The 24,488-nt window shown below is 35.4% G+C and overlaps 1 protein-coding gene across 2 annotated transcripts in view; it reads right to left on the bottom strand.

Annotated features, from left to right (window-relative positions):
• LRP6 (LDL receptor related protein 6) overlaps positions 1 to 24,488 on the bottom strand; it is a 162,394-nt gene that overhangs the window by 7,194 nt on the left and 130,712 nt on the right. For both annotated transcript variants that reach the window (XM_072798999.1, XM_072799000.1), the window contains 7 exons: positions 16,631 to 16,840; positions 14,351 to 14,476; positions 8,195 to 8,431; positions 7,210 to 7,320; positions 2,869 to 3,099; positions 1,490 to 1,626; positions 753 to 850 (listed from right to left, as the gene is read on the bottom strand). In XM_072798999.1, the coding sequence (XP_072655100.1) occupies positions 753 to 850; positions 1,490 to 1,626; positions 2,869 to 3,099; positions 7,210 to 7,320; positions 8,195 to 8,431; positions 14,351 to 14,476; positions 16,631 to 16,840 (1,150 nt within the window). The remainder of the gene's footprint in view (positions 1 to 752; positions 851 to 1,489; positions 1,627 to 2,868; positions 3,100 to 7,209; positions 7,321 to 8,194; positions 8,432 to 14,350; positions 14,477 to 16,630; positions 16,841 to 24,488) is intronic.

Here is a 24,488-nt window from a genome sequence, read left to right as displayed (position 1 = left end):
TCTAGGAAAGACCTTAACTAGAGGATAACAGGCACTTGAGGGATGCCAATAAACATAGCACTCAGCATTCAAATAGAGATTGTCAAACTGTTAACTTTGTGCTGGCCTTTGAAAGAAGATGAAAAAAGGAAGGCGCTAATACGCTAGTATGTCACCTGCTCTACAGACACAAAGCAGCAGAAAGGCATAATTTCTCCCCTTTTGTCTTACAAATATATTTCATTTATTCTACTAAGTCATGATTTATTCCAAGCAACTTCGTGAGAAATTTTTCATTCCAGATCACAATAAAGCATGTGAAGCAAGGGCTTGAACCTCTCAACTTCTCTCAACTCCCATGATCTTAGTCCCCCCCCCCGCCCCGCCCCCGCTATTTTACAGCTCTCCCAACTCTCTGAACCAGTCTTAAGTCAATAATCCATTCCTAGATGATCTATCAAATCTAACTGGAGCAGTAACCTATTTTAAGATCAGTTATTTTGGTGGGTGACTTCTCCTTAGAATATTGCCAAAAAATTAGGGGCTCTGCTTTATTACTCTAAAAGTCAGCATTTGTGATTTTCTTTTAAAAAATGTATAATGCCTGAAAGAAAAGGATGTATGGCAGGGGCAACATTAACATTACCTGACAAGATGCCTATTCTCTCTCAGTGACCAGCATCTACTTATGCAGGGCTACATCAAACCCACAACTAGAATACTTCTTTCTTTTAATAAATACTTTGATTATACTAGAGGAAGATATGTATTACCTGTAGGACCTATGAGTGGAAGGACTATTTGAAGAATAACCAAATTCCATAGTATAATGCGATCGCTCTGTGGCTGGGGATGGCGGAGGGTTCAAAATCTAAATGGAAAAGTAATTAAATTATTAAAATAACAATAGTCTCTGACAGATAAAGACCATTATACTTTCTTCCTTCACCTGTTAGTACTCTTTTCCTTTACACGGTTAGCACAACCTTCTTTCCCAAAGAACTGGCCTCAAATAGTGCTTTAGGAGTAGGGAGGAGGTCTCCACCCCTCGCAAGACACAATTTCATCATGGCTGAACAGTGCAAGGTGATTAGAACAAAATCTGTAAGTCACTGTTTTAAGTTCAGTACAGTTCGGTTCTGATTTTTTAAAATTATAAATGTTTAGAGAAACATTACTGACTTAGGAGAAATACCAGGTGTGCTTCCTTTATGGGGAGGTCACAGAATGAAGAGTCTAAGCCTCAGGAGATACTACTCAGTAGTTCTACTTTTACCCAAACTATGAAATTACTGTCTAGTGCTTACAAACATGCTGGCAAATTTAAAGATTTAAAAATGTTCACATGGTGGTGGTAAATCCTATCTGTGATCTCTATATGCCTAAGTTCTATACTAAAAAAACTTTTTATATTACCATCATTGAGTACCCTCATTTAAATAACTTAAAAATCTAGGATCCTATTTATCTTAGTGTTCAAAGTGAAACAAAGGAAAACAAGACTGCTTACTGCAGGGAAGTAAGTGCCTTTGGTGCTTGAAGAACTACTTGATGATGCTCCTGTGACATGAGCTCGGTCATAAGGGGGTCCACTGCTTCCCCCCATGATACTTAGGGAGCTGATCATTGATTTACCTCGAGACATTCCTAAAACGGAGGAGGATAAATACTGAAGATGAGTAAGATCTAAAAAAATTACTTCCATGCATAAAATATTTTTATTCAATACTCAGATTACAAATACCAATAGCCTAACAGTTTGATTTCAAAACAATTTAAGCCCTCTTTTCCTAATAATAATTGAAAATACTTAATGGAGAAGGGAAATGAATATTCTCTAGAAGTGAACACGTATTCTACTGAGAAGTGGCCTAGAATAAGGCCAAGTAAATAGCTCCCACCCCTTCTCTCCAAGGACAGAAGCAGAGCTTTTCAAAATAGGAAGTTTTCAACCTTAGAGGGTTTGCAAAAGAAATGGACTATGGAGTGGAGGTTGCAAAGTAGGATAGATTAAACAATAGATTTGCTCAAAATGAAACTAAATCCAATTTTAAAGACATGAATATAAAGTATGGAAGATTACTTCTTCATCTACTGGATGCAAATGTTGTTGGTATCACAACCACCAATGCTGAAGAAGATATTCTATTATTTTCCAAGTTGATTTCCCATGTTTCACTAACTGAAAATAGGTATAGCAACAAGAAACCATTATCATTAACATTTTCAAAATCCTATTTGTTTACTTAGATTTAACACCCAGAATAAGTTATTTTCTGAGAGCTTTTGCTTGATGCCTCCTTCTCCATATTAATTTTTAAAAAAGGCTTCTTTTCACTATGGGTACCAGAAAGTATTGAAAAGAAAGCCATACTTTCCTAGAGCAATATGGTCTACCCAAGTACATAGAATTTCTGGCTACTTGGCTACACACCTAAATAAACCCTAATAGATAATATATCCCTCCCTACTATCACCCAGCTATTTCCAAATCTGCTGAAAAGGATATCTATTTTTTTTTTTTTTTTGCCACCTTTAATTCATGGACTCAGCAGTACTGAGGTCCCCTGGTAGTGCATCTAAAGGACTTGTAGTTTATGATTCTTCACCAAATGTCTAGCTATTCACTTTCAGTAGAGTACATCCAGAAATGCAATATACGTAAGTACATGCAATAAACACAGTAGGTATATATAAATGCATGTATTATGTATTTGCTTTATATCCTTTCATAGAAAGAAACAGTGCTAAAAGAGAATATTCTTATAATTTTTTAAACCCAAAGTAGCCTAGTTTGAAATAGACTCTAGGTAATATCCTGTTTCCATAATGGAAATTTGGCAATCTTGCCAGGAACCAAGACTTGGTTCTCAATCAGTCTTAACTCACCTGGAAGAGATCCTGACAAAGAACTTGGATGTGGCACATAACCAAGGGGCACAGAAGCTGGTCCATGAACTACATAATCGTTAGTCATGGTTTCCCCATCTCCCTTCATACGTGGACACAACATTCTCTGGCAGATAAAGTATATTGTTCCAGACACAAAAATGGTGACAATTACTCCAATAACTGAACCAACTGTATTGGTGGCCTGTGGAGCTGGTTCCTCAGTTGGATCTAAAATGAGAATGCAGTACAGTTATATAATGGAGAAATAACTGTAGACTCAAAATAGTTATTAAAAAAGAGGGCCTCTACATAGAATGTGAGTTAGGGAAGTTACAGCCATTTTTTTTTGTTTGTTTTTATGAATACATTACACCATGCCCCATGGGTATACAGGTAAATATCATTAGAAATCAAAATGAACTATCCTTAAGTGAAGACAGAAATAAAATAATACATTGAAAAGTATACCTGTAAATTGATAAAAACAAAGATGTAAGTGAATTATAGATTTAAACATCAAGCTCTAAATACATAGACGAAATTTATCCTACTTCATTTTGTATATAATAAAACAACATGGTTATTTTGAATTTCAGGGCCAAAAAGGATGGACCCAGGAAAGTCATCAAATGTTTTACCTGGCATAATGAAGAAGCCAAAAACCAGCTCTGAGCTTGATTTTAGGTTTGAAAAGTGACATACAGGCCTGGTGAAGGTGAGATTAGAAGCTAAAGAGAGCATTAGCTCTGAGGCCCAATATGTTGGTGACTTCAGGATGAATCTTGAGGGCAAGAAATGTAAGGTCTCTGATACTTGAGTACTTAGAAAGGCCAGAGCATGAGAGCACTAGAGGAAGACCCTGCCAACAGCATTCAGCTTAACTAAATCCCTAAGCTATCTGAAGCTTTAGAAGCAGGGGGCATCAATATTATAGGTAAAGGGAAATAGCAAAAGGGTTGTCAAACTTAGTGTCACTCTTCTATTTAGAAGGAAAATCTTTCCATTCTGAATAGTCAGACTTATCTCATACTGCAGATCATACATATATATATATATATATATATACACACACACACACACATTATATATATATATATTTTTTTTTTTTGAAAAAGAGTGCGAGAGACCAAGAGGGTGAGCAGGGAAGAGGGGAAGGAGAGGGAGAGAATCTCAAGTAGATTCCCTGCTGAGCAGAGAACCCTACACAAAGGGGCTTGATCTCACAACCCTAAGATCATAACCAGAGCGGAAATCCAGGGTCAGATGCTCAATCAGCTGAGCCACCCAGGGGCCCCACAACTGCAGATCTTTTAAAAACCTTCCTCCTGCTTCATCTTACCTTAAAGTCTCCCACCCACACAGCTAAACTTGCTCCCTGACAGACTAAATAAATCAGAGAAAAAGGATATCCCTAAGTTACAGAATACACAGGGGCTGCCAGTTACATATTTTGTCTGCGGACTCCGGGTACTGACTCTCTCTAGTCCTTGTGAGCAGCCATCTAGCTTTCTTATTCCTTTCTAGTGCCTTGGCACTGCTTTTTAATGCCACGCTTTGAGAAAGAATAGTTTATATCCACTCTCACCAACTCTTAGTCTCTGGGTCACATTACTTAGCTCACTGAAATCACCACCACAGTGAAACCTGTCTGGTAGAGGTCAAAGTTCTCCTATTTGCCATAATCACTGAACTCTTCCTCTTGCTGACCTCTCTAAACATTCAATACGGATGCCTCTTGTTAACTACTCAAAAATGTCTAATCGATATCCTTCCAAAATACCACTCTCTTAGTTTTACTATCTCTGATCATTCTTTCTCTGTCTCCTTTTGTTGGCTTCCTTCTCTTCTGTCTCGTTAAGTGTAGGTGCTTGCCAGAGTTCTATCTCCTGCTATTTTCCTCTACTGAACTCTGAGAAACTTCATCCACTGCCTCAGTTTTAACTATCTTTAATAAACTGAAGAGGCCAGTTTCAGAAACAGCTAATAAACTGTTTCTCTTGATCTAAGGACCCATACAATCATCAACAGCATCCTGGGATAGCCCATTGACAACCTGAATGCAACCTATCTACACCGCCTTCACCTTCACCTTCACCAATATCTGACATGTTTTGTAGCTTCAGGGATAAATTAGATCATAAATAAAGGATGGCACCTGGGGCAAATTGAAAGCATTTAAATTAAATTGTAAAAAATTAATAAAAAACCTGTACCAGCCAAATATTACATCTGCAGTCAAATATGGAATGATCCTTTAGTTTTTAATCCCTGCTATATAGTCTAAGTAATAGCAGTGAGGTACCTGAGTCAACCTAAATTTATCAACTCATCTAGTCACAAAACCCTTTGTACTCTTTTTCTGAAGTAACTCTGAAATCTATCCTCTCCTTTCTACGACCACTGCTCCTCTTGATCTAGATAATTATCTTCTGCTTGAACTACAACAGCCTCCTCCTAAGCATTTTTAAACCAGAGGCTGTAAGTCATTAGATAGTGAAAACAATTTAGTGTGTCGCAATCAGCATTTTAAAACAGAAAACTTCAGGATACATTCTACATAATATGGGTGAGTACTGTCATAGGTTTCTTTTGTTTCTTCAAAGAAGAAACTTTTTGTTTATGTGTACACCCCATCTTTGTATTCCTCTTGATGTGATCAAAAAAGTGTGAAAGCACCCAATCTAACATTTCCCTGCCTATAATCTTATACTTCCAATCCACCTACTTCTACAGCTTTTACAATTACATAGCCATGCCAATCCTTTACTTAAGCTTCTCAATGGCTCTTCATTATTCTGGATCCTGTCTAGGTTCTTTAGAAGAAAAGCAAAGTCTTCCATGATCTCATCTTTAAGTATGTTATCTTACTGATACCCATCCTCAAGACACAGCCTATATTTTGGCAGCCCCAGTTACATGTAGTTTCACAAAGCTGCCTGTTTCACTCTGCTTTTGAATAGCATATTCTCTCTGCTTGAAATGCAATCTCTCCATTTATCTGTATAATTAACCCTATTCACCGATCAAGACCCAATCTTAAGCACTATTTTTCTAAGAATCTTCCTTGATGAACCCCATCTTCATTCATGAAGATCTGACCACTCTCTCTTTGGTGCTTCTATTGTACGGATCTCTATTATACCATATTTAATATCACTTATCACACTCCTTGATCAATAGTATCTACTATGAGCCAGGCTATATAGATCTTATATACATTAAATTGTTTAAACTTTTCACAACCACCAGGTTCAATATTATCTTCATTTTAAAGATAAAGAAACTAAAGTTTAACAACAAATAATTTGCTGGTAAGAGGTGGAGCTAGAATTCAAATCCATTCTCTATTTAGCTTTAAAATCTTTATTCTCACTAGTACCTCAACCATAGAGGACTTTGAAAAACTTGGTACTGGAACCAATAAAAGTTTGCTGAACAAATGAATAGGTTCTAAAAGTCTTAGTAAGGCTCCCATTTGAATTTTGTAAAATACTAGCATAATGTCTTCATTACAAGCAAAGAGTTTTTAAATGAAGTCTACCTAAATTCCATTAAATCAGTTTGATAGGGTAGACCTGCCATATGCTGAATTCCATTTAGAACTAAGTTTATCAATTTGGGATGTATTTTATATCAGGACATTGGTCAGTAGTTATGAACCTTGAAGAAACTATGGGTTAGGTATCCTAGAGTCTTTAGGCATAGGGGTATATATGTTAGCCAAAAATCCTTAGTCTGTATTCTAAGGAAGCTCTTAAAGTCACTGAGAAACTGCTGGAAACAGGTCAAGAAAAAAATGAGAGATGATAAACATGGGCTAATGCTCAGAAGCTCAAGCTTATACCACTGACTGATTTCTACATATCTAAATGGTCTGAGAATTTCCTAACTTAGTTGTGGCAAAATAATATTTACTCTTTTCTGATGCTTTCCTAAATGTTTCTGTGAAGATTTTTGTGCCAAGAAAACTGCTGTCTTTAAAGAATTATTAAAAGCAAAACATAAAAAATCCTTCTACAAATAACTAGCTTAACATTAATGCTTGTTTCTTTTCCTTTTTTTAAAAGATGTTTATTTTAGAGAGAAAGAGAGCACAAGTGGGGAGAGGTACAAAAGGAGAGGGACAGAATTTCAAGCAGACTCAGGGCTTAACCTCATGCCCTGAGATTGTGACCTGAGCTCAAAGAGTTGGACGTTTAACTGACTGAGCCACCCAAATGCCCTAATGCTTCTTTCTTAATAAAGAAATACTAATTATAAGCAAAACTTACCCATAAAGAAAAAGTATTTTAACAATTCTCCTGTAAGAGTAATATATATGGTTTTAGTCCTACTTACAACAATCCAGTTCATCTGATTTGTCACTGCAATCCACATTATGATCACATTTCTTATGTTTTCCAATGCACTGACCGTTGGAACAGCGGAACTGATCAATTAAACACAGCACTGAGAAAACAATGTAAATAGTTTTCTTATTTTTACTAGCATGTAAAGTCAAACTCTGGCAAGAGTCAAAAAGTACTTTCGGGGTGCAAAGGAAAAACAAATTAGACTTTAAAATATAACTTAAAAATTATTCTCTGGGGATTTCCATTGGTAGAGAAAAAAGAGTGGAAAAGAAATCCAACAGGAAATTTCCTGTTTTGTTCTTTTACATTTAATTCATCTTTCACTAATAATTCTGTTAAGAATGAAAGAATTCTATCTACATGCATTTCTTAAAACTAAAAAATTCTAAAGAATTTGTTCATTTTCACCATGTTACAAGTTAGTGGTGCAAAGAGGAAGAGATGAAATTATTTTACATTGTAATAAATCCACTAATTCAGAGTTCACTGGAAACAGGCTATTTTTTTTTAGAAAGATTTTATTTATTTATTCACAAGAGACACACAGAGAGAGAGAGGCAGAGACACAGGCAGAAGGAGAAACAGACTCCATGTGGGAAGCCTGACGGGGGACTCAATCCTGGGTCTCCAGGATCACACCCTGGGCTGAAGGCGGTGCTAAACCGCTGAGCCACCCGGGCTGCCCTATTTTTACATACTGAAAGTCTATAAAATTTGGGCCTCATCTCTCAATCTGCAAAGCTTACTAAAGTATATAAACCTTATGCATGTTAAGTGGATTAAAACAACAATTTGGAATATGCTAATATGTTTAAACAAATAATGTCAAATGTCATAATAATGTCATAATAATGTCAAATGAAAAAAACCCCGAAACTACCACTGAGCCAAAGCAATAGTCTGAATTTCGAATAATCCAATGTTAATGGAAAAAAAAGAATAAATAACCAGGCCCCAGGAATTTCGGATACCTTCACAGTTCTTCTCATCTGATTTATCCTGGCAGTTTGCATCTCCATTGCATCGGAGGGCACCATCAATACACTGCCCACTGGCACACTGGAATTGGGACTCTGAGCAAACAGGGCAATTGAGCTCATCACTGTGGTCTTCACATTCAGTAAACCCATCGCACCGCCAAGCCACAGGGATACAGTCAATTTCTCCCGTGAAACAAGTAAACTGCTGAGGAGAACATGTTGGGGGTTCTTCAAATATGAAGAACAGGAGGGAGAGGAGTGACAAAAACAATAGTCACACAAAAGTACAAACACACTTGAGTGAAGCTCATTTACTAATTAACATATGCAAACCACTTTTTAATAGATAAAATCTGTAAACTATACCATCTAAACAGAGCATACAATTTTTACATTACATTTAGATTTACTGACTTGCAAAACTGTAAGACAGAAAGAAGTTTTCTCATATATGATACTTCAAGTGGGATTATTTGCAATCCATTATAATCTCACACATAACTGAGGAATGATCACTATAATCATCAACCTCCAAATATTTTAAAGTTAGTCTAAAATTCATAAGTTTTCTAGTGCTGAGGTATTTCAAAGAGTGGTCCAGGAATCCCTGGGGAAGGAGATCTACAAAGTCAAAACTATTTTATAATAATACTGAGATGACACTTGCCTTTCTCATTACACTTGCACTGATGCAACAAAAGGAATGATGGGTAAAAGTCTCAGCTCCTTAGCAAACTCAAGGCAGTGGTATCAAACTGTCTTAGTAGTCAGTGCATTCTACACACCCACCACATACTCACAGTTAAAAAAAAAAAAAGAAAAGGCCAGTTTTATTTTAAAGTGTTCTTGATGAATCAAAGTATTTACTATATTAAAATCAACTCCTTAAAAAAATAAAATAAAATCAACTCCTTGAATATATGCTGTTTTTACCATAGTATCTGATAAAATGGGAATTATGCATAAAGCTCAAGTTGCATACCCCAGTATGATGGTTTCTCATGGGAAAGCACTTTGAGATGTAAGCTTAACCCAAAATGGAACACCATCTTTATTTTAATTTGAAAGAACTACTGACAAACTATAGTTATTTATACTTAGGTATCTGGCAGGAAGTTTTCTAAAAAATGAACTAGTGAGCCCCTGTTACTTCAAGGAAAACAATGGCAAATCAATAACACTGTATTTTTGTAGCATAACAATGGAACTTTTAACCAGAAATGAGAATTTTGGAAAACCTGTATCTAACACTGCAAGGCTGACAGATTCCCAGTACTCGAAAGTTTTTCCTAGTGAGATAGGTGGTGATATAAACATGTGATTTCTGATATTTGTCTAAAATCTGAAGATCTGGGAATTTCTGATTGGAATTCTAGTATTTCTAAATGACCATGGTGTATGGTTATAAAATCATGCTTGGGTAAAATACCCATTCAGAGAACAAAATAGATCAACAAATTTTAATATGAGATTATGAAAAGTTACTATGGTTTCAAATTCCACATGGCAACTAAACCTACAGAAAACTTCCACTTGAAATATTTGGTGTAGAATTCAAGATATATAATTATTTGAAAAGACTATTACTATAGCTCTCTGTTCACCAGCTACACCTCTCTACAAGGCTAAATTTCCTTATATATTTCAAACAAAACCACACATTACAACAGATTGAATGTAGAAGTAGATAGGAGGATCTGGCCACCATTAAAGAATTTATAAAAATGAAAAAAATTGCCACATTTCTTATTAAAATTATTTTGCTTCAGAAAATGTAGTTAACTTTCTTAACAGGTTTATTTTTTATTTTTATTTTTTTTAAAGGCATCCCTCTTAACAGGTTTAACTTGTGAACATGTAAGGGCTTATTACTGTTATTTTTTATAAATATTCTTTAAAGTTCTTGGTTTTAATTTTGACTGTATTAAATATAGATAAACATAACCTATGCAAACAAAAGCTGTTTGGGGTCCTCAATAACTTTTAAAAATGTAAAAGTTGCTGAGGCCACTTTGAAAATTGCCATTCAAGACCAATTTCTTGGTTTTTACAAATGAGGACACGCCTCTGAGGCTCAGAGAGTGACTGGCCAAGGTCACAGAGCTTCAGATAAAAAAGAGATAGCTAACAATAAAAGACAGGACCAAAAGGAGAGTCTCCTTAGTTTTGGCCCATTGCCTTTCATTGCTATTACCACAGGCTCACTGACTTCTTTTAAAAACATGTCTGTTAGGGACACTGGGTGGCTCAGTGGTTGAGCATCTGCCTTCAGCTAAGGGTGTGATCCTGGAATCTCCAGACTGAGTCCCACATCAGGCTCTCTATAGGGAGTCTCCTTCTCCCTCTGCCTATGTCTCCACCTCTCTGTGTCTCTCATGAATAAATAAATAAATAAAATCTTTAGAACAAAATAAAACAAAAAAACTTGTTTGTTAGTAAATTCTCTAGATAACATAACTTTATTAACAGGACTATGGATCAGAAGACCTTTTTTTTTTAAATAAAAAAAAATATTTTATTTGAGAGAGACAGAGAAAGAGACTATGCAAGAGGGAGAGAGGAGGAGAGAGAATCTGAAGCAGACTCGGTGCTGAGGGCAGAGCCCGAAGTAGGGCTCAATCTCACAACCGTGAGATCACGACCTGAGCAGAAACCAAGAGTTCAATGCTTAAACAACTGCACCACCTAGGCAACACAAACTTTTTATCTTTAAAGTAGAGAATACTGCAAATGTGAACATTTTACATGGGGAATTTGAGCTATTATTTAGAGAGGGAATCTGAGTCTATTACATATTCAGCACTATAAATGATTATGAGGAGAATAAAAACAGGTAAAATATATGGTCCATGCTTTAAAGAGTTTTATTTTGATTAGGGCTAGGAAGAGACTAATGAACATACAACAAAATGTCACTCTGAACTTTATGTTAGGCAAACTGTGGTAACAATGCTACAATTCAGAGGAAGGGGAGAATAATAATGGCTAGTGGAGGTTTATTTATTTTTTTAAAAATATTATTTATTTATTTATTTATGAGAGACAGAGAGAGAGGCAGAGACATAGGCAGAGGGAGAAGTAGGCTTCCCTGTGGGGAGCCTGATGCGGGACTTGATCCCAGGATCATGACCTGACCCAAAGGCAGATGCTCAATCACTGAGCCACCCAGGCGCCCTGCCGCCAGTAAAGGTTTATAGATCATGAGGAGATGCTCCTTGAAAAATAAATTAAGACTTAGGATGGCATGCAAAAAAAGAAAAAAAAAATCCGGAAATACCACAAGTAAGTCCAGAGGCAAAACAAAACAGAACATGCAACAGTAATCATCTAATTCTAAACAGCCAAACAAAAATAAAGTGAGATATAAAAGGAGATAAGGCAGTAGATAAGGCAGGCTCAAATGAAAACATATCTTGAAAGTCAGGCAAATGAATTAAGATTCTGTACTTCATTTATCTCCACTGTAAAGTCAATGTTAAATTATCAATCAATCCCAACTTTTTTAAAAAAAGAATTTATTGGGGCATCTAGGTGGCTCAGCTGGTTAAATATCTGCCTTCCAACTCCAGTCAGGATCTTTGGGTCCTAGGATCAAGCTCTATGTTAGGCTCCCTGCTTAGTGCAGAGCCTGCTTTTCCCTCTCCCTCTCTTCCTGCTCGTTCTCTTATCTCTCGCTCACTCTAATAAATAAATAAAATCTTTAAAAAATTTTTTTAAAGATTTTATTTATTCATGAGAGAGAGAGAGAGAGAGAGAGAGAGAGGCAGAGACACAGGCAGAGGGAGAAGCAGGCTCCATGCAGGGAACCTGATGTGGGACTCAATCTCGGGACACCAGGATCACGCCCTGGGCTAAAGGCAGATGCTCAACTGCTGAGCCACCCAGGCATCCCTATGAAGATTTTATTTTTAAGTAATCTCTAAACTGAACATGGGTCTCCAACTCACAACCCCAAGATCAAAAGTCATATATTCCACCAACCAGCCAGCCAGGTGCCATAACAAAAAAATCTTATACACTAACACTGACTGTAGTTTTATTTCTAAGAACAAAAAAATAAAACAATTAAAATGTCCCTCAAAAGGGGAATAAACTGTGGCATATTTTTACAATGAAACGCTACTCGGCAATAAAAAGAAATAAACTACTGATAAACTCCTCTATATGGCTGAATCACAAAAATCTTAAGAGAATCAGACACAAAAAGATTACAAATGTCATGATTCCTACATAAAGTTCAAGAAGAGACAAAGCTAAATTATGGGAATAAGAATCAGATTAGTGGTTACTTCTGAAAGAGAAGTGGCTATGGAAGGACACCAGGGTACTTTTCCTAATGACAACACTGTATACCTTGATTTGAGTGCTGGTAACACATTTGTTAAAAGGCCCTATTAATTTAACACATAGTTAAAAATATTTAATACACGCTTTTAAAATAATCACTAAATGTGAAGAAAAAAGTCAAAGGTCTTTTAAAAGACATCTTTTTTTTTTTTTTTAAAGATTTTATTTATTTATTTATAGAGACAGAGAATGAGAGGCAGAGACACAGGCAGAGGGAGAAGCAGGCTCCATACAGAAAGCCTGACATGGGACTCGATCCAGGGTCTCCAGGATCACGCCCTGGGCTGCAGGCGGCGCCAAACCGCTGCGCCACCGGGGCTTAAAAGACATCTTCTAAGTGAAAGATGGTATCTTTGTTTTATCTATGTTATAATTACATAAAGGTAATTTTTCTAAGATTTGCCTTATTAGAGTAACAACCTGGCACCTTGATATACAAACACATGCTATTTTTTTTATTGTGGTAAAATATACATAACAAACTTTACTATTTTAATGTATATAGTTCAGTGGCATTAAAGACATTCACATTATTGTTCAACACTTGCTATTTTGGGGAAAGACCCTTCAAGTACCAGAACCTAGCTTTTACTGTGCACATATTTGATCTATCCCACTAACCTGTATGCTCTATCTCAAAGATCTTCAAATCTCCTGCAGTCTCAGCAGAGTGTCTCACAGCTGCTACTCAATACATTTTTTTAAAGTAAAGTTAGAGTAAGATATGCTTAAAATTCCATCCTATCAACAACTTTTATATCTTGAGTATATAAACCAATCTTTGTACACAGAAATATGTATTTTGTGTAGTTGTCATAGTAGAAAATCATATCTGAATAGTTGATTTTTTGAAAAATCAAAAAATATTTTTTGGCTTCTAGTTAAGCCAAATTTTGGCTACATTTTTATATGAGCTTATGGTCATGTTTAAAAGCTGTATAAACCAAATTATTTTACCTAATTTTCCTATCATTAAAAATTAAATTGCTTTCAATCTGCAGACTGCCACTGTAGAGAATGGTCTTTTCTCTTCAGTTGAATTAATTTAGGATTATCCCCAAGAGGAGAATTCTGAATTAAGGTAGTGACTATTATTATGGTATTTGATGCTACCATGCTATGCTTTAACAAAAGAATATACCAATTTATTATGCTCTCATGAGTGACTGAACCAATTTCACTATCACATTACTGCAGTAGTATCTTAAAAAATTTTTTTTTGCTAGGTAAATAAGTAAAAACAATACCAAACTACCAATAGATGGGAATAAAAGAATGCTTTTTTCACTGGATACATTCCCAGCAAATGATACATTAAATTGGTAGAATCTAGAATTCAGTAAATGGAGATTATAGGAAGTAGATATTTTTTTTTTTTTTTTTTTTTTTTAGGAAGTAGAATTAATTTATTTTGTGACTTTCTGGGGTGAAAAAAGCTACTTTATTATTAAGAAATATATTCATTTACAAGATTAATTTCCCCCAATAAGGGCATTTCCACCTTAGTCCCAAGGTTAGGTTACATCTGCTACTTGTCATGATGGATTAGCTCTTCTCCCTCTCCCTCTGCCTCTCTTAATCTAGCATTCTGTTGATTTGGCAGTGAAATTACTCTTTATTTTGGGTTATTCTTTATTCACAAATAACCCAAAAGGCTAAGATAGTACAGATGAATGGAATGTAAGTGACCAATCAAGTTAGGAGAAAGAGTAATTTCACTACCAAATCACAGAATGCTAGATTAAGTCATAGAACATGTTAACTGGTATATGGACCTGCAGAAGGAAATAACATATTTACCTCCACAGGACAGCTCATCTTGAAGCAGAACCAAGTGCATGGGGCAAGAGCACCTTGTAGTACCATCTCCTTTCACAAGACAAATATGTGAACAGCCACCATTATCCTGAGCGCAAGGGTGCTGTCCTGGGGAAAAATAAAAAAGGAGAAGACGACGAAAGAAAGAAAAAGAAGGGAGAGAGGAAGGGAAGAAATGACACCTCAGTCAAAATCAACTTATGAATTGCCAAGGAAATCAAACATAAAATTACCTTGGACTTTAATCCCACTAACAATAAAATTCCTCATTATATCCCTACACAATTGCAAGAAAATGAGGACAATTTAAAAACACAAAAATATTTATATATATAACAAATTGATTAGTGAAACTAAAAACATTGCTAGGGAGAATGCAGAGTCCTAGACATTATTCTATTTAAAATATAAAAACTCTTCTAAAGATTTTAACTCAGAAATTCTACCTTTCTAAAAGATGACTTTACTCATAAACTATAGTTGAATGAAATATAGAAATTATGAAATATGGAATATTAGAGTTGTTAAGAAGAAAAAACTTAAATTCACATGGATTGCAACCACTCAAAGACAACCAAAATTATTTGCTTAGTCAACTGCAAAAGGTAATTTGCAATGTTACAAATGTTTAATTTCCTTAAATTTGGACTAAATTAAATAAATACAAACTTAAGCAATTTTTCAAAGTCTGTTTCACAAATTGGATTTAATGATGTTGCTTTGAATTTTCCACTTAGCCTGTGTTATAAGCAACTTGACATGTCATCAGAATACCAACATCTAACGTAGCCACCCATTTATTGTCTGTATTCTCAATAACACATCAGCCCTGCTTCAGTGTGTGTTGATGAGATTGAAAGAGTCAGCTATCTGTAACTCAGCAGATGTGTTAGACTACACAGATGTCCCAAAACAGCCATCAGTCATATTACACTAGAATATATAACCTACATAGCACAACCTTTTAATTCCATGAAATTTCTGATAAAAATCTCATTCTCTTTAATATCAGAAATTTAAAGAAAAATTTTTTCCTAATAAAAAATCATATTTAAGTGTTGAATTATAAAAAAAAAGATATTCCCTCAAAAGTTCTGAAAATCTCCGTTGAGATTTCCTGCAATAAAACATTCATTGGTCAACTGAATAAATAGCTTAGAAATTAAGGCCTTACTTCTATTAAATGTTCAGCCTAAGTCGTATGTCATAACTTAGAGTGACAACGATTCTAATTCTCAAATCCCTCTAAGTTCATGAACAGTGACAACATAATGAAGACTTGAACAAGCAATGGTGCTTCCATTCCGCTATTCTCCTTTCATACTTCAGTTCGATTTTAAAGCATTAGGCTGAGAAGTTAAGGAGTTCAATAGTTCTCTCTTTAATATTTCATTTAACATTAGCATTCCTGGTACAATCACATAAAACCCAGAGTAGTGATTGCTACGAGGAGTCTTTTCATATTATCAAGAAATTAGGGCAAGATGATTAGCCATATTCAAAAGATTTTAGTAAGATAAAAAAAATGTTATGGGCACTTTTCTAAGCTGAGAAACAAAAAATGTATCTAGCAGGAAGAAAACCAAGTGCTGTTAAGCAATCTTCTCTAAACTTATTTCAAAAACTTCTAAACACACTAATTTGTAGTTTGTTTTTGCTTTGTAAGGTTATTCCAAGATAACTATATTCAAAATTACACAAATATAATTTTTGCTTTTGTTCAAATGATGGGGGCACACAAGGAACAAGAGAAATATATCCTTTTACCAATATTCTTAAAGGGGCTGAAGGTGAAAAAGAAGACATGACAAGTAAAGCCCTTGTATTTGGGGAAACATTTGAAAAGGAGCAAGACCATTCCTTTCCCCACTCCTGTTTTATGGGGAAAATATGTTAATTTGAAAAAGCTCCCAGATGAGTTTGTGTAAGGTTTTAAAAAAATGGCAAAATTAAAAGTGCAAAAAATCTTTAAAGAAAAAGGTAAGAAGGGGCACTGAGGTCAGTTAAGTGTCTGCCTTCTTCTGCCTAGCCCTACATCAGGTTCCCTGACAAGTGGGAAGAAGTCTGCTTCTCTCCCTCCCTCTGCTCCACTCCCCTGGCTCCTGCTCTCACTCATTCACTCTCTCAAATTAATAAATAAAATCTTTAAAAATAAATTAATTAAAATAAAAAAGGTAAGAAGACACAGAACATCTTAATTCTATCTTAATTTCTTACAACAAACATGAATCCTGCAATTAGCAGTATGCCATCAGCACTTACTATATTCCTGAAGGTTCAGCTCTTTCACAGCATGAATGTCACTAAGCTGGGCAATTCGAGCCTGGACTTTGGTTCTACCCTCTCGGCCTGTCATGTCAATTTTTTCAATCATTTGCTGCTGCTTATCAATCCAATATAGCCAGTTTTCAAACACAGTCAGTCCCACAGGCTGCAAGATATTGGAGTCTTCTAATACTATTCGGTTGGCACCTTTGAAAAGAGAACATTCAACAGAAATGATTCATATGGGTCAAGTCACATATTTAGCAATTACAATCAAATATCAGTTAGATTCCAAAAGTACTGAAAAGAAAAATATGATGAAGTGTCTACCGCAAGTTAAAATCATTCTGAGAAGACACATACACATCAGAGAACAGATTAGACATTTAACCACAAACAAAAGCAAGTAAGTGCCCAATACATACTAAAATACTCTCGTTCATAGAAACATGGAAAAGACAGAGTAGCTTTCAAAATTTTTAAAAAGCAGAGTCCATTTTTCAAATTACATTTTATGAAGAGTCTTAACATATAAATCAAATAAAAATGGGACTTCTCTAGATAAAGCAGTCGTGGTGAGCCCAGAGCTCTGAGTTCTCAGCTCTTGGCCTCCCCTACTTGCTGAGTACACCTGAAGGCTCTGTGAAGAACAACTCCACCCTCACTCTATCTGGCCACTCAAAACACAGAAAAAATGACTGATTCAAAAGTTATCTGGTTCAAACCTTACCACAAAGAATTCTTTCTATAACATCCCAGACATAGGATGTTAACTCTTAACAGACAACTGTTCTTACTGTTGAACTTTAAGAAGGTTGTTTCATACAGTGTGTTGGAATCTGTGCCCCATTCTCCATCCCCATAGATTCTCCCTCACTCAAAAAGAAAAAATGTATTCATTCCTTCCCTGATCCTCATAATAGTCCTTCAAATATCTATAGAACATTTTCTTGGTTCCTAAGTGATTAGAGTTTAATTAAAGAGAGGTATTAGTTTCTATTTTAGAAATATCAGGGAAAGTTCTAGGAAAGAGGCAAGCATAAAGCTAAGTTTTTAAAAGGGAGAAAAACAGGGAGATATTCCAGATGAGAAGGCACTGCTTAGATAAACATTCAGATCCATGGTAAGTTAAACACAAGTTCTCTTAGGCTTCTTCCTAAAAATTGTAGTAAAAAATTAAGGTATAATGCCATAAGAACAAACAGGACAACAGAGCACAAAATGATACAAATTAGAAGTTGGAGCAGACCAGGGATAATGACATAGTTGCCCAAAGAAAACTAAATGCCCGCAGCTGGTGAAGCCAACAACAAAATCAATTAGCTCAGGAACTGGAAGCACCAGGTAATTTTGGATGAGCAAGGGGAGGAGTTACATGGCTGGGGCTGAGAGAAGAGGACTGATTGAAAATAAGTAAAAGAAGCTATTCACCTCTTGGGTCTCCTCTCTTCCTCTATCAGAAGACTGAAGATATACCTGCTAAAGAAACTGAACCAGATTTTTAACATACCAGGCAAAGACAAAGAGGTAGTGCCATACATGGGATTTTACAGGGGGTATTAGTTAAAAATCTACTTTCTAATTGGTGAGACTAAGGTTCCAAGAATACTAGCAGCCAGCTTTTATATTCCTCCAGAAGACCAGAAGACATCCCTATAGGAAATACAAACCACCACCAACAATAATAAAATAAAAAAACCTGAGGTGTCCAAGAGAAAAAAACTTCAGATAGTGTCACCTTGGGGGTCCCATCAGAAAAGAGCCAGGTGTTCATAAGATTCCCACTCCTTCACAGGCAGCAGCAGTGGGGAAAGGCAGAGTTTTTAATGCCTCACTATTAAGTTTAAGACAACTAGGGATCCCTAGTTGATCCCTAGATCAGCGGTTTGGCGCCTGCCTTTGGCCCAGAGCGCGATCCTGGAGACCCGGGATCGAATCCCACGTCGGGCTCCCAGTGCATGGAGCCTGCTTCTCCCTCTGCCTGTGTCTCTGCCTCTCTCTCTCTCTGTCATGAATAAATAAATAAAATCTTAAAAAAAAAAAAAAAAAAGATCCAACAACTGAGTAAAAGTTCCAGAATGGGAAGATAATTAAAGAAACAACATTAAAAAAAAAAAAAAAACAAATACAACTTCCTAAGAACTGAAGATGTAAGTTTCCAGATAGAAAGGCATCACCTACTAATCAGTTCAATGTAAGAAAGAGACAAAGAGGGAAGTCAAGGAGGGATCATACAAAGGCACAATTTAATTATCATTAAATTCTAGAACATCTGGAAGAAGAGATGTTAAAAGCTTCTGGAGGGGAAAATAGAGGATCATATATAAATAGTTAGGAACCACAATGATATCAAACTTCTCAACATGAGATGCTTGAAGACAACAGAGTTCTACCTTCAAAATTGGGAGAAAACAGTTATGAGACATGAATGCTATACAACATCCTAATTAATATTATTTTTTTAAGATTTTATTTACTCATGAGAGAGAGAGAGAGAGAGACAGGCAGAGGGAGAAGCAGGTTCCATGCAGGGAGCCCAACACGAGACTCAATCCCAGGACTCCAGAATCACGCCCTGGGCCAAAGGCAGGCGCTAAACTGCTGAGCCATTCAGGGATCCAAACATCCAAATTATTAACCAAGTGTAAGGGAGAAAAATTCAGACAAATAAATGAAAAAATTTAACCTACTATGAACTCCTTTCAAGAAGCTAATAGAGGACGTATTCTACCAAGAAAAAGAAATTAGCCAGAGAAATGGAATTCAGTAAATAGGTTTCAGCACCACGGAGACTGGCAAGTGCATTCCCAGGATAATAATGGCGAAAGGAAGTTGGCCTAAAAAGCAAGCAAACCTAGATTGGAATAAGATGATAAATTCAAGAGGTATGCTTTTAATTAAAAATAAAAAAGATGGATTGCTTGATGCATCTGTAGGTACTGAAACAATATTTACATTAGACAAGATTAGCTTTGGGGGAAAAAAGCTATAGAAGGAAACATGCTAATGGTAATATTTTCATAGCCATAAATAACAATTAAGTAGGAACTTAAAATTTATAACTATCCTGGGAGGATGGGAGGAAAATTCTTGAATATTTTGAGGCTATACAGTTAAAGAAAGCAAAATCTTTATTTTCCATCACAGGAAGTCAATGTGTGATGTCTAAAGTTGAAATATCAAGAAATAGCCATTTTAAGCAAGTTATTTTAAATAACAAAGTAGATGTTTAGGGTAGGAACTGAGAGTAGATAGAGCAGTACACTTGTTTTTTGTTATAAACTAAGAAGCATTTGATTTCCACAAATATTTACATGTATTACTTTGATGAAAATTTAAATTAAGCCTAAAATATTAGGAGTGAATAAAAAAGATTAGCTGGTGGTATTACAAGGATGGCTTAAAGTGGACCACTGAGAAAAAAGAGCTGTTAACAGTGTCACTGAGGACCCCTGACATGATAAGGACCTGATCTACTTTAATGGCAGTTAAAAGGGGTGTAAGTTAAACACCACAACCAACAATGAAAAGATATGCTTCTTTATTCAATAAGCTACACAGGTACTAAATGCAATCCAGTGTAAAAGGCTCTGTCTGTAAGAGGCTAAAAATATGACGCATAAAGAAATCCATGACCAAGGTGTATGATTGTTTACAAATCTATAAGGAAGGAGGAAAAAAAAAGAAAGAAAACCACCAACATTATACTAACCTTTTTTAGAAAACAGAAAAAGAGGAAATATTTCTTTTCATGAGGCCAACGTAACCTTGATGGCAAAACACCAACAAGTACATTATAAGAAAGGAAAACTAAAGGATAATCATTCTCATGAATACAGACACAAACATCGTAAACAAAATCGACCAATATAATAAAAAAATGTATCATGCCAAGTTTGATTTATTCTAGCAAAGTAGGAATAGAAGGGAACCTCCTTAATCTGTTAAATACGTTATCTACAGAAAAACCTTAGCAAACATAATACCTAATCACGAAGTATTGAATGATTTCCTCCAAATCAAGAAAACAAAACAAAACAAAACAACCCAAGGATGATGATGATGATGATGATTCTTATTATTATTCTATTTAACACTGTATTGGAAGTTCCAGCCAGTGCAATAAAGCAACAAGGAAAAAGAACTGAAAAAGAAGAAATGAAGCTTTCATTAATTTGTAGATAAATGATTCTATGATCTTCAAATATTAAAGAAACCACAGATAACTGAATTTAGCAAGGTCCCTGGGACCAAGCTCCAAAACAGAATGGGAGAAAAAAAGGAAACTGCTTTTGTATTCCACCCACAATCAGAAAATGAAATATTAAAAATTTAGAATACTCTTTATCACTAGCATTCAAAAGCCTCAAATACCAAGAAATAACTCTAATGAAAGATATCTACACAGAAAAGTATAAAACACAGAGAAAATTAAAGTTCTAAATAAATGGAGGGATATACCATGTTTAGCATTTGGAAGACTAATATTATAAAAAATAACAAATTGACCTATAAATTCAAAGTAAACCCAGTCAAAATTCTACTAGGTTTCTTTCATTTTTGGTGGAAACTCAGAGGCAGATTCTAGAATATAAATGGAAGTGTAAATGGTCAACAATAACTATCTTTAAGAAATATTAAAGGAAACCACCTGATAAATTTGTTAGGACATTATAAGAATTAAGACAAAATATCATGAAAGACCAAGTGACCAAGGGAACATTAGATTCCAGGAACAAACTTATACAGTCACTTCATTTATAACAAAGGTGATGTTAGAGTATAGTGAAGAAAGAATCACCTTCTCAGAAACTTTGTAAAATCAAATAGTAATATGAGGGAAAAATATTTTTTAACCCTTACCTCACACCATTTACAAAAATATATTCTAAATAGATCATAAATCTAAATGAGAAAAGTTAAACAAAAAAAATTTTAGGAAAAAAAAAAACCACCACAAAATATCTTTGTGACTTTGCAGTAGGCAAAGATTTCTTAAATAGAACATAAAAGGCACTAATCATATGGGAAAAATTAGTAAACTGTACTGCACTAAAATTAAGAACTTCTTTTTCATCTAAAGACATCATTGGAAGTGTGAAAAAAGGTAAATCACAAATTGGAAGAAGATTCATGCAATACATATCCTTTTCTATAGAAGAAAGTGTAAAGATGTACTAAAAATGATCAAATAAGACCTAAACAAATGGAGGGATCTCTGACCACCATCGTAGATGAAAAGACTGAATTTCTTAAACATGCTAATTCTCCTCCAATATATATGTAACTTGATAATGGATTAACAGTCTGATACAGAATTTTTAAAAATCAGTAACAGAAAAATGGGCAATAAATAGCAATTCATGGAATATGAATGACCAATAAATTAATATCGGACAGGGAAATCCAAATTTTATCAATGAGATATACTTTTTAAACCACTGGATTAGTAAAAATTGGGAATTCTAACAATACCAAATACTGGAAGGTTAACTCATATACTTCTAGTGGGGATTGTTTTTTAAAGATTTATTTATTTATTCATGAGAGACAGAGACAGAGAGGAAGAGACACAGGCAGAGGGAGAAGGAGGCTCCATGCAGGGAGCCTGATGTGGGACTCAATCCAGGGACTTTGGGATCATGACCTGAGCCGAAGGCAGCCGCTCAACCACTGAGCCACCCAGGCATCCCCTCCTAATGGGGATTTTAAGTTGATATAATCATTAAAGAGAAACCTGGATGTATCTATTCAAGGTGAATATATACATAACACAATTCTACTACAAGGTTTAGGCCACAGAGAAAAGTTCAAGTATCTGTATAAAAATACTCACTAAACCACTGCCTTTAATGCCAAAAAATGGGGAATAGCAGTTTAGAAAGACAGAATAAAGTACAGAATGATTCATACAATGAAGTACTAATTTAGTGCTGAAAATAACTAACAGAGTTATGGATCAACACAGATTATCTCAAAACCATAATATATCTGAAAAAAGCTAGCTACAAAGGAATACATAAGATTATATTCAGTTTAAAAAGTGAAAAAAATGGGGTGCCTGGGTGTCTCAGTGGTTGAGTATCTGCCTTTGGCTCAGGTCTGATCCTGGGGTCCTGGGACTGAGTGGTGTATCAGGCTCCCCAGGGAGAGCCTGGCTCTCTCTCTGCTTTTCTGTGTCTCTCATGAGTAAATAAATAAAATTTAAAAAAAAATAAAAATAAAAAAGTGAAAAAAAGTTTTAAATAGCTATATGTGTATGTATGGTAACACTCACACACACAGAACAAAATATGCATGGCAATAAAAACATCAACAGTTACCTCGAGGAAAAGAGTGAGGAGAATAGAATTGGGAAGGGACACACAAGGGCTTTAAGATTCTAATTTTTCATCTCAAGGAAGAGAAGGAGGAAGGGAAGGAGTTCAAAAGCAAATATGGCTCCAAACACTAAGATTTAACAAAGTTGGATGGCAAGCACTTTATACTTTCTGTATGTTGGAACCATTTTACAAGGGCAGAAAAAAAGATGCATTAAAAAATAGAAGTTAAAGTGTTACTAATGACAGTGTTTCAGATTTTTTTTTCTTTTCTAAATTGTCTTTAATGGTATGTATTACCCTTATAACAAAAAATAAACGCCATAAATGAAAAGAAAGAAAGAGGGGGGAACCCCACCCTCAACACTAGTAAGAGAACACTGACATAAGTATTATTCAAATTATAAATGACATAAGATATACAGATGATCAGATGAGGGAAAGAATATACCATGTGAGGTATGTGTACACACATCCATAAATGCGTACATGACTGGAATCAGAGAAAGCATAATGGAAGGAGGCATTTGAGCCTGAAAAGATATCTTATAGTTTTTTTAAAAAAATTATAAATGTATTAAACATATAAAAACTCAAATGACATAGAAATAACATATTAGTATGCTAGCCTTCCAGGCCTTTCTCGAGGTGTATATGCTTGCCTATTCCTCGAAGAACATACAAACGTATATACCCATGTTTCTTTTTTTTTTTTTTTAAAGATTTATTTATCCATGACAGACACAGAGAGAGAGGCAGAGACATAGGCAGAGGGAGAAGCAGGCTCCATGCAGGGAGCCAATGTGGGACTCGATCATGCCCTAAACAAAGGCAGACGCTCAACCACTGAGCCACCCAGGCATCCCTATACCCATATATTTCTTAATAGTATATACAACTATTGGTATGTGTGTATACGTACAGTGTCCACACATAGTATAAATACTTTTAGAGGGTAAGCTGCCATCAATTATAGTGTGTGTATACATATATAAAATTAATTTAAGTTTTAAAAATTAGATTTTTTTTCCTTAAGATTTTACTCATGAGACATACAGAGAGAGAAGGCAGAGACGCAGGCAGAGGGAGAGGGTTCCATGCAGGGACCCCGAGGTGGGTGGGACTCGATCCCAGGACCCCGGGATCACGACCTAAGTCGAAGGCAGACGCTCAACTGCTGAGCCACCCAGGCATCCCAAAAACTAGATCTTAATAAACATTGTTATACAACGTAATTTTTAAAAATTATCCTTCTATGTCAGTGCACACAGATCTATCTCATTTTTGGGGAATAATTGTAATATTCCATACACTTGACATAGCAAAGTGTATTTCTCTGTGACAGACTATTACTAATAATGCTCAGCAGTGACCTCTGTACAAATGGGTATTTCTGTAAAACAAACAAACAAAAACCTATCTAAGAGGGAAATTCACTGGCAAACTGTCTTCCAAAAAGGTCTTATCAATTCCATTTATACCAAAATGCATTGACAGCATGCCATTCTCTACCATTCTGACCAATGTTGGGTATA

This window comes from Canis lupus, chromosome 25 (assembly GCF_048164855.1).
Source record: "Canis lupus baileyi chromosome 25, mCanLup2.hap1, whole genome shotgun sequence".
In the NCBI taxonomy this organism is placed as follows: Eukaryota; Metazoa; Chordata; class Mammalia; order Carnivora; family Canidae; genus Canis; species Canis lupus.
Note: the sequence above shows the minus strand (reverse complement) of the source record. Positions and strands in the feature narration are given on the sequence as shown.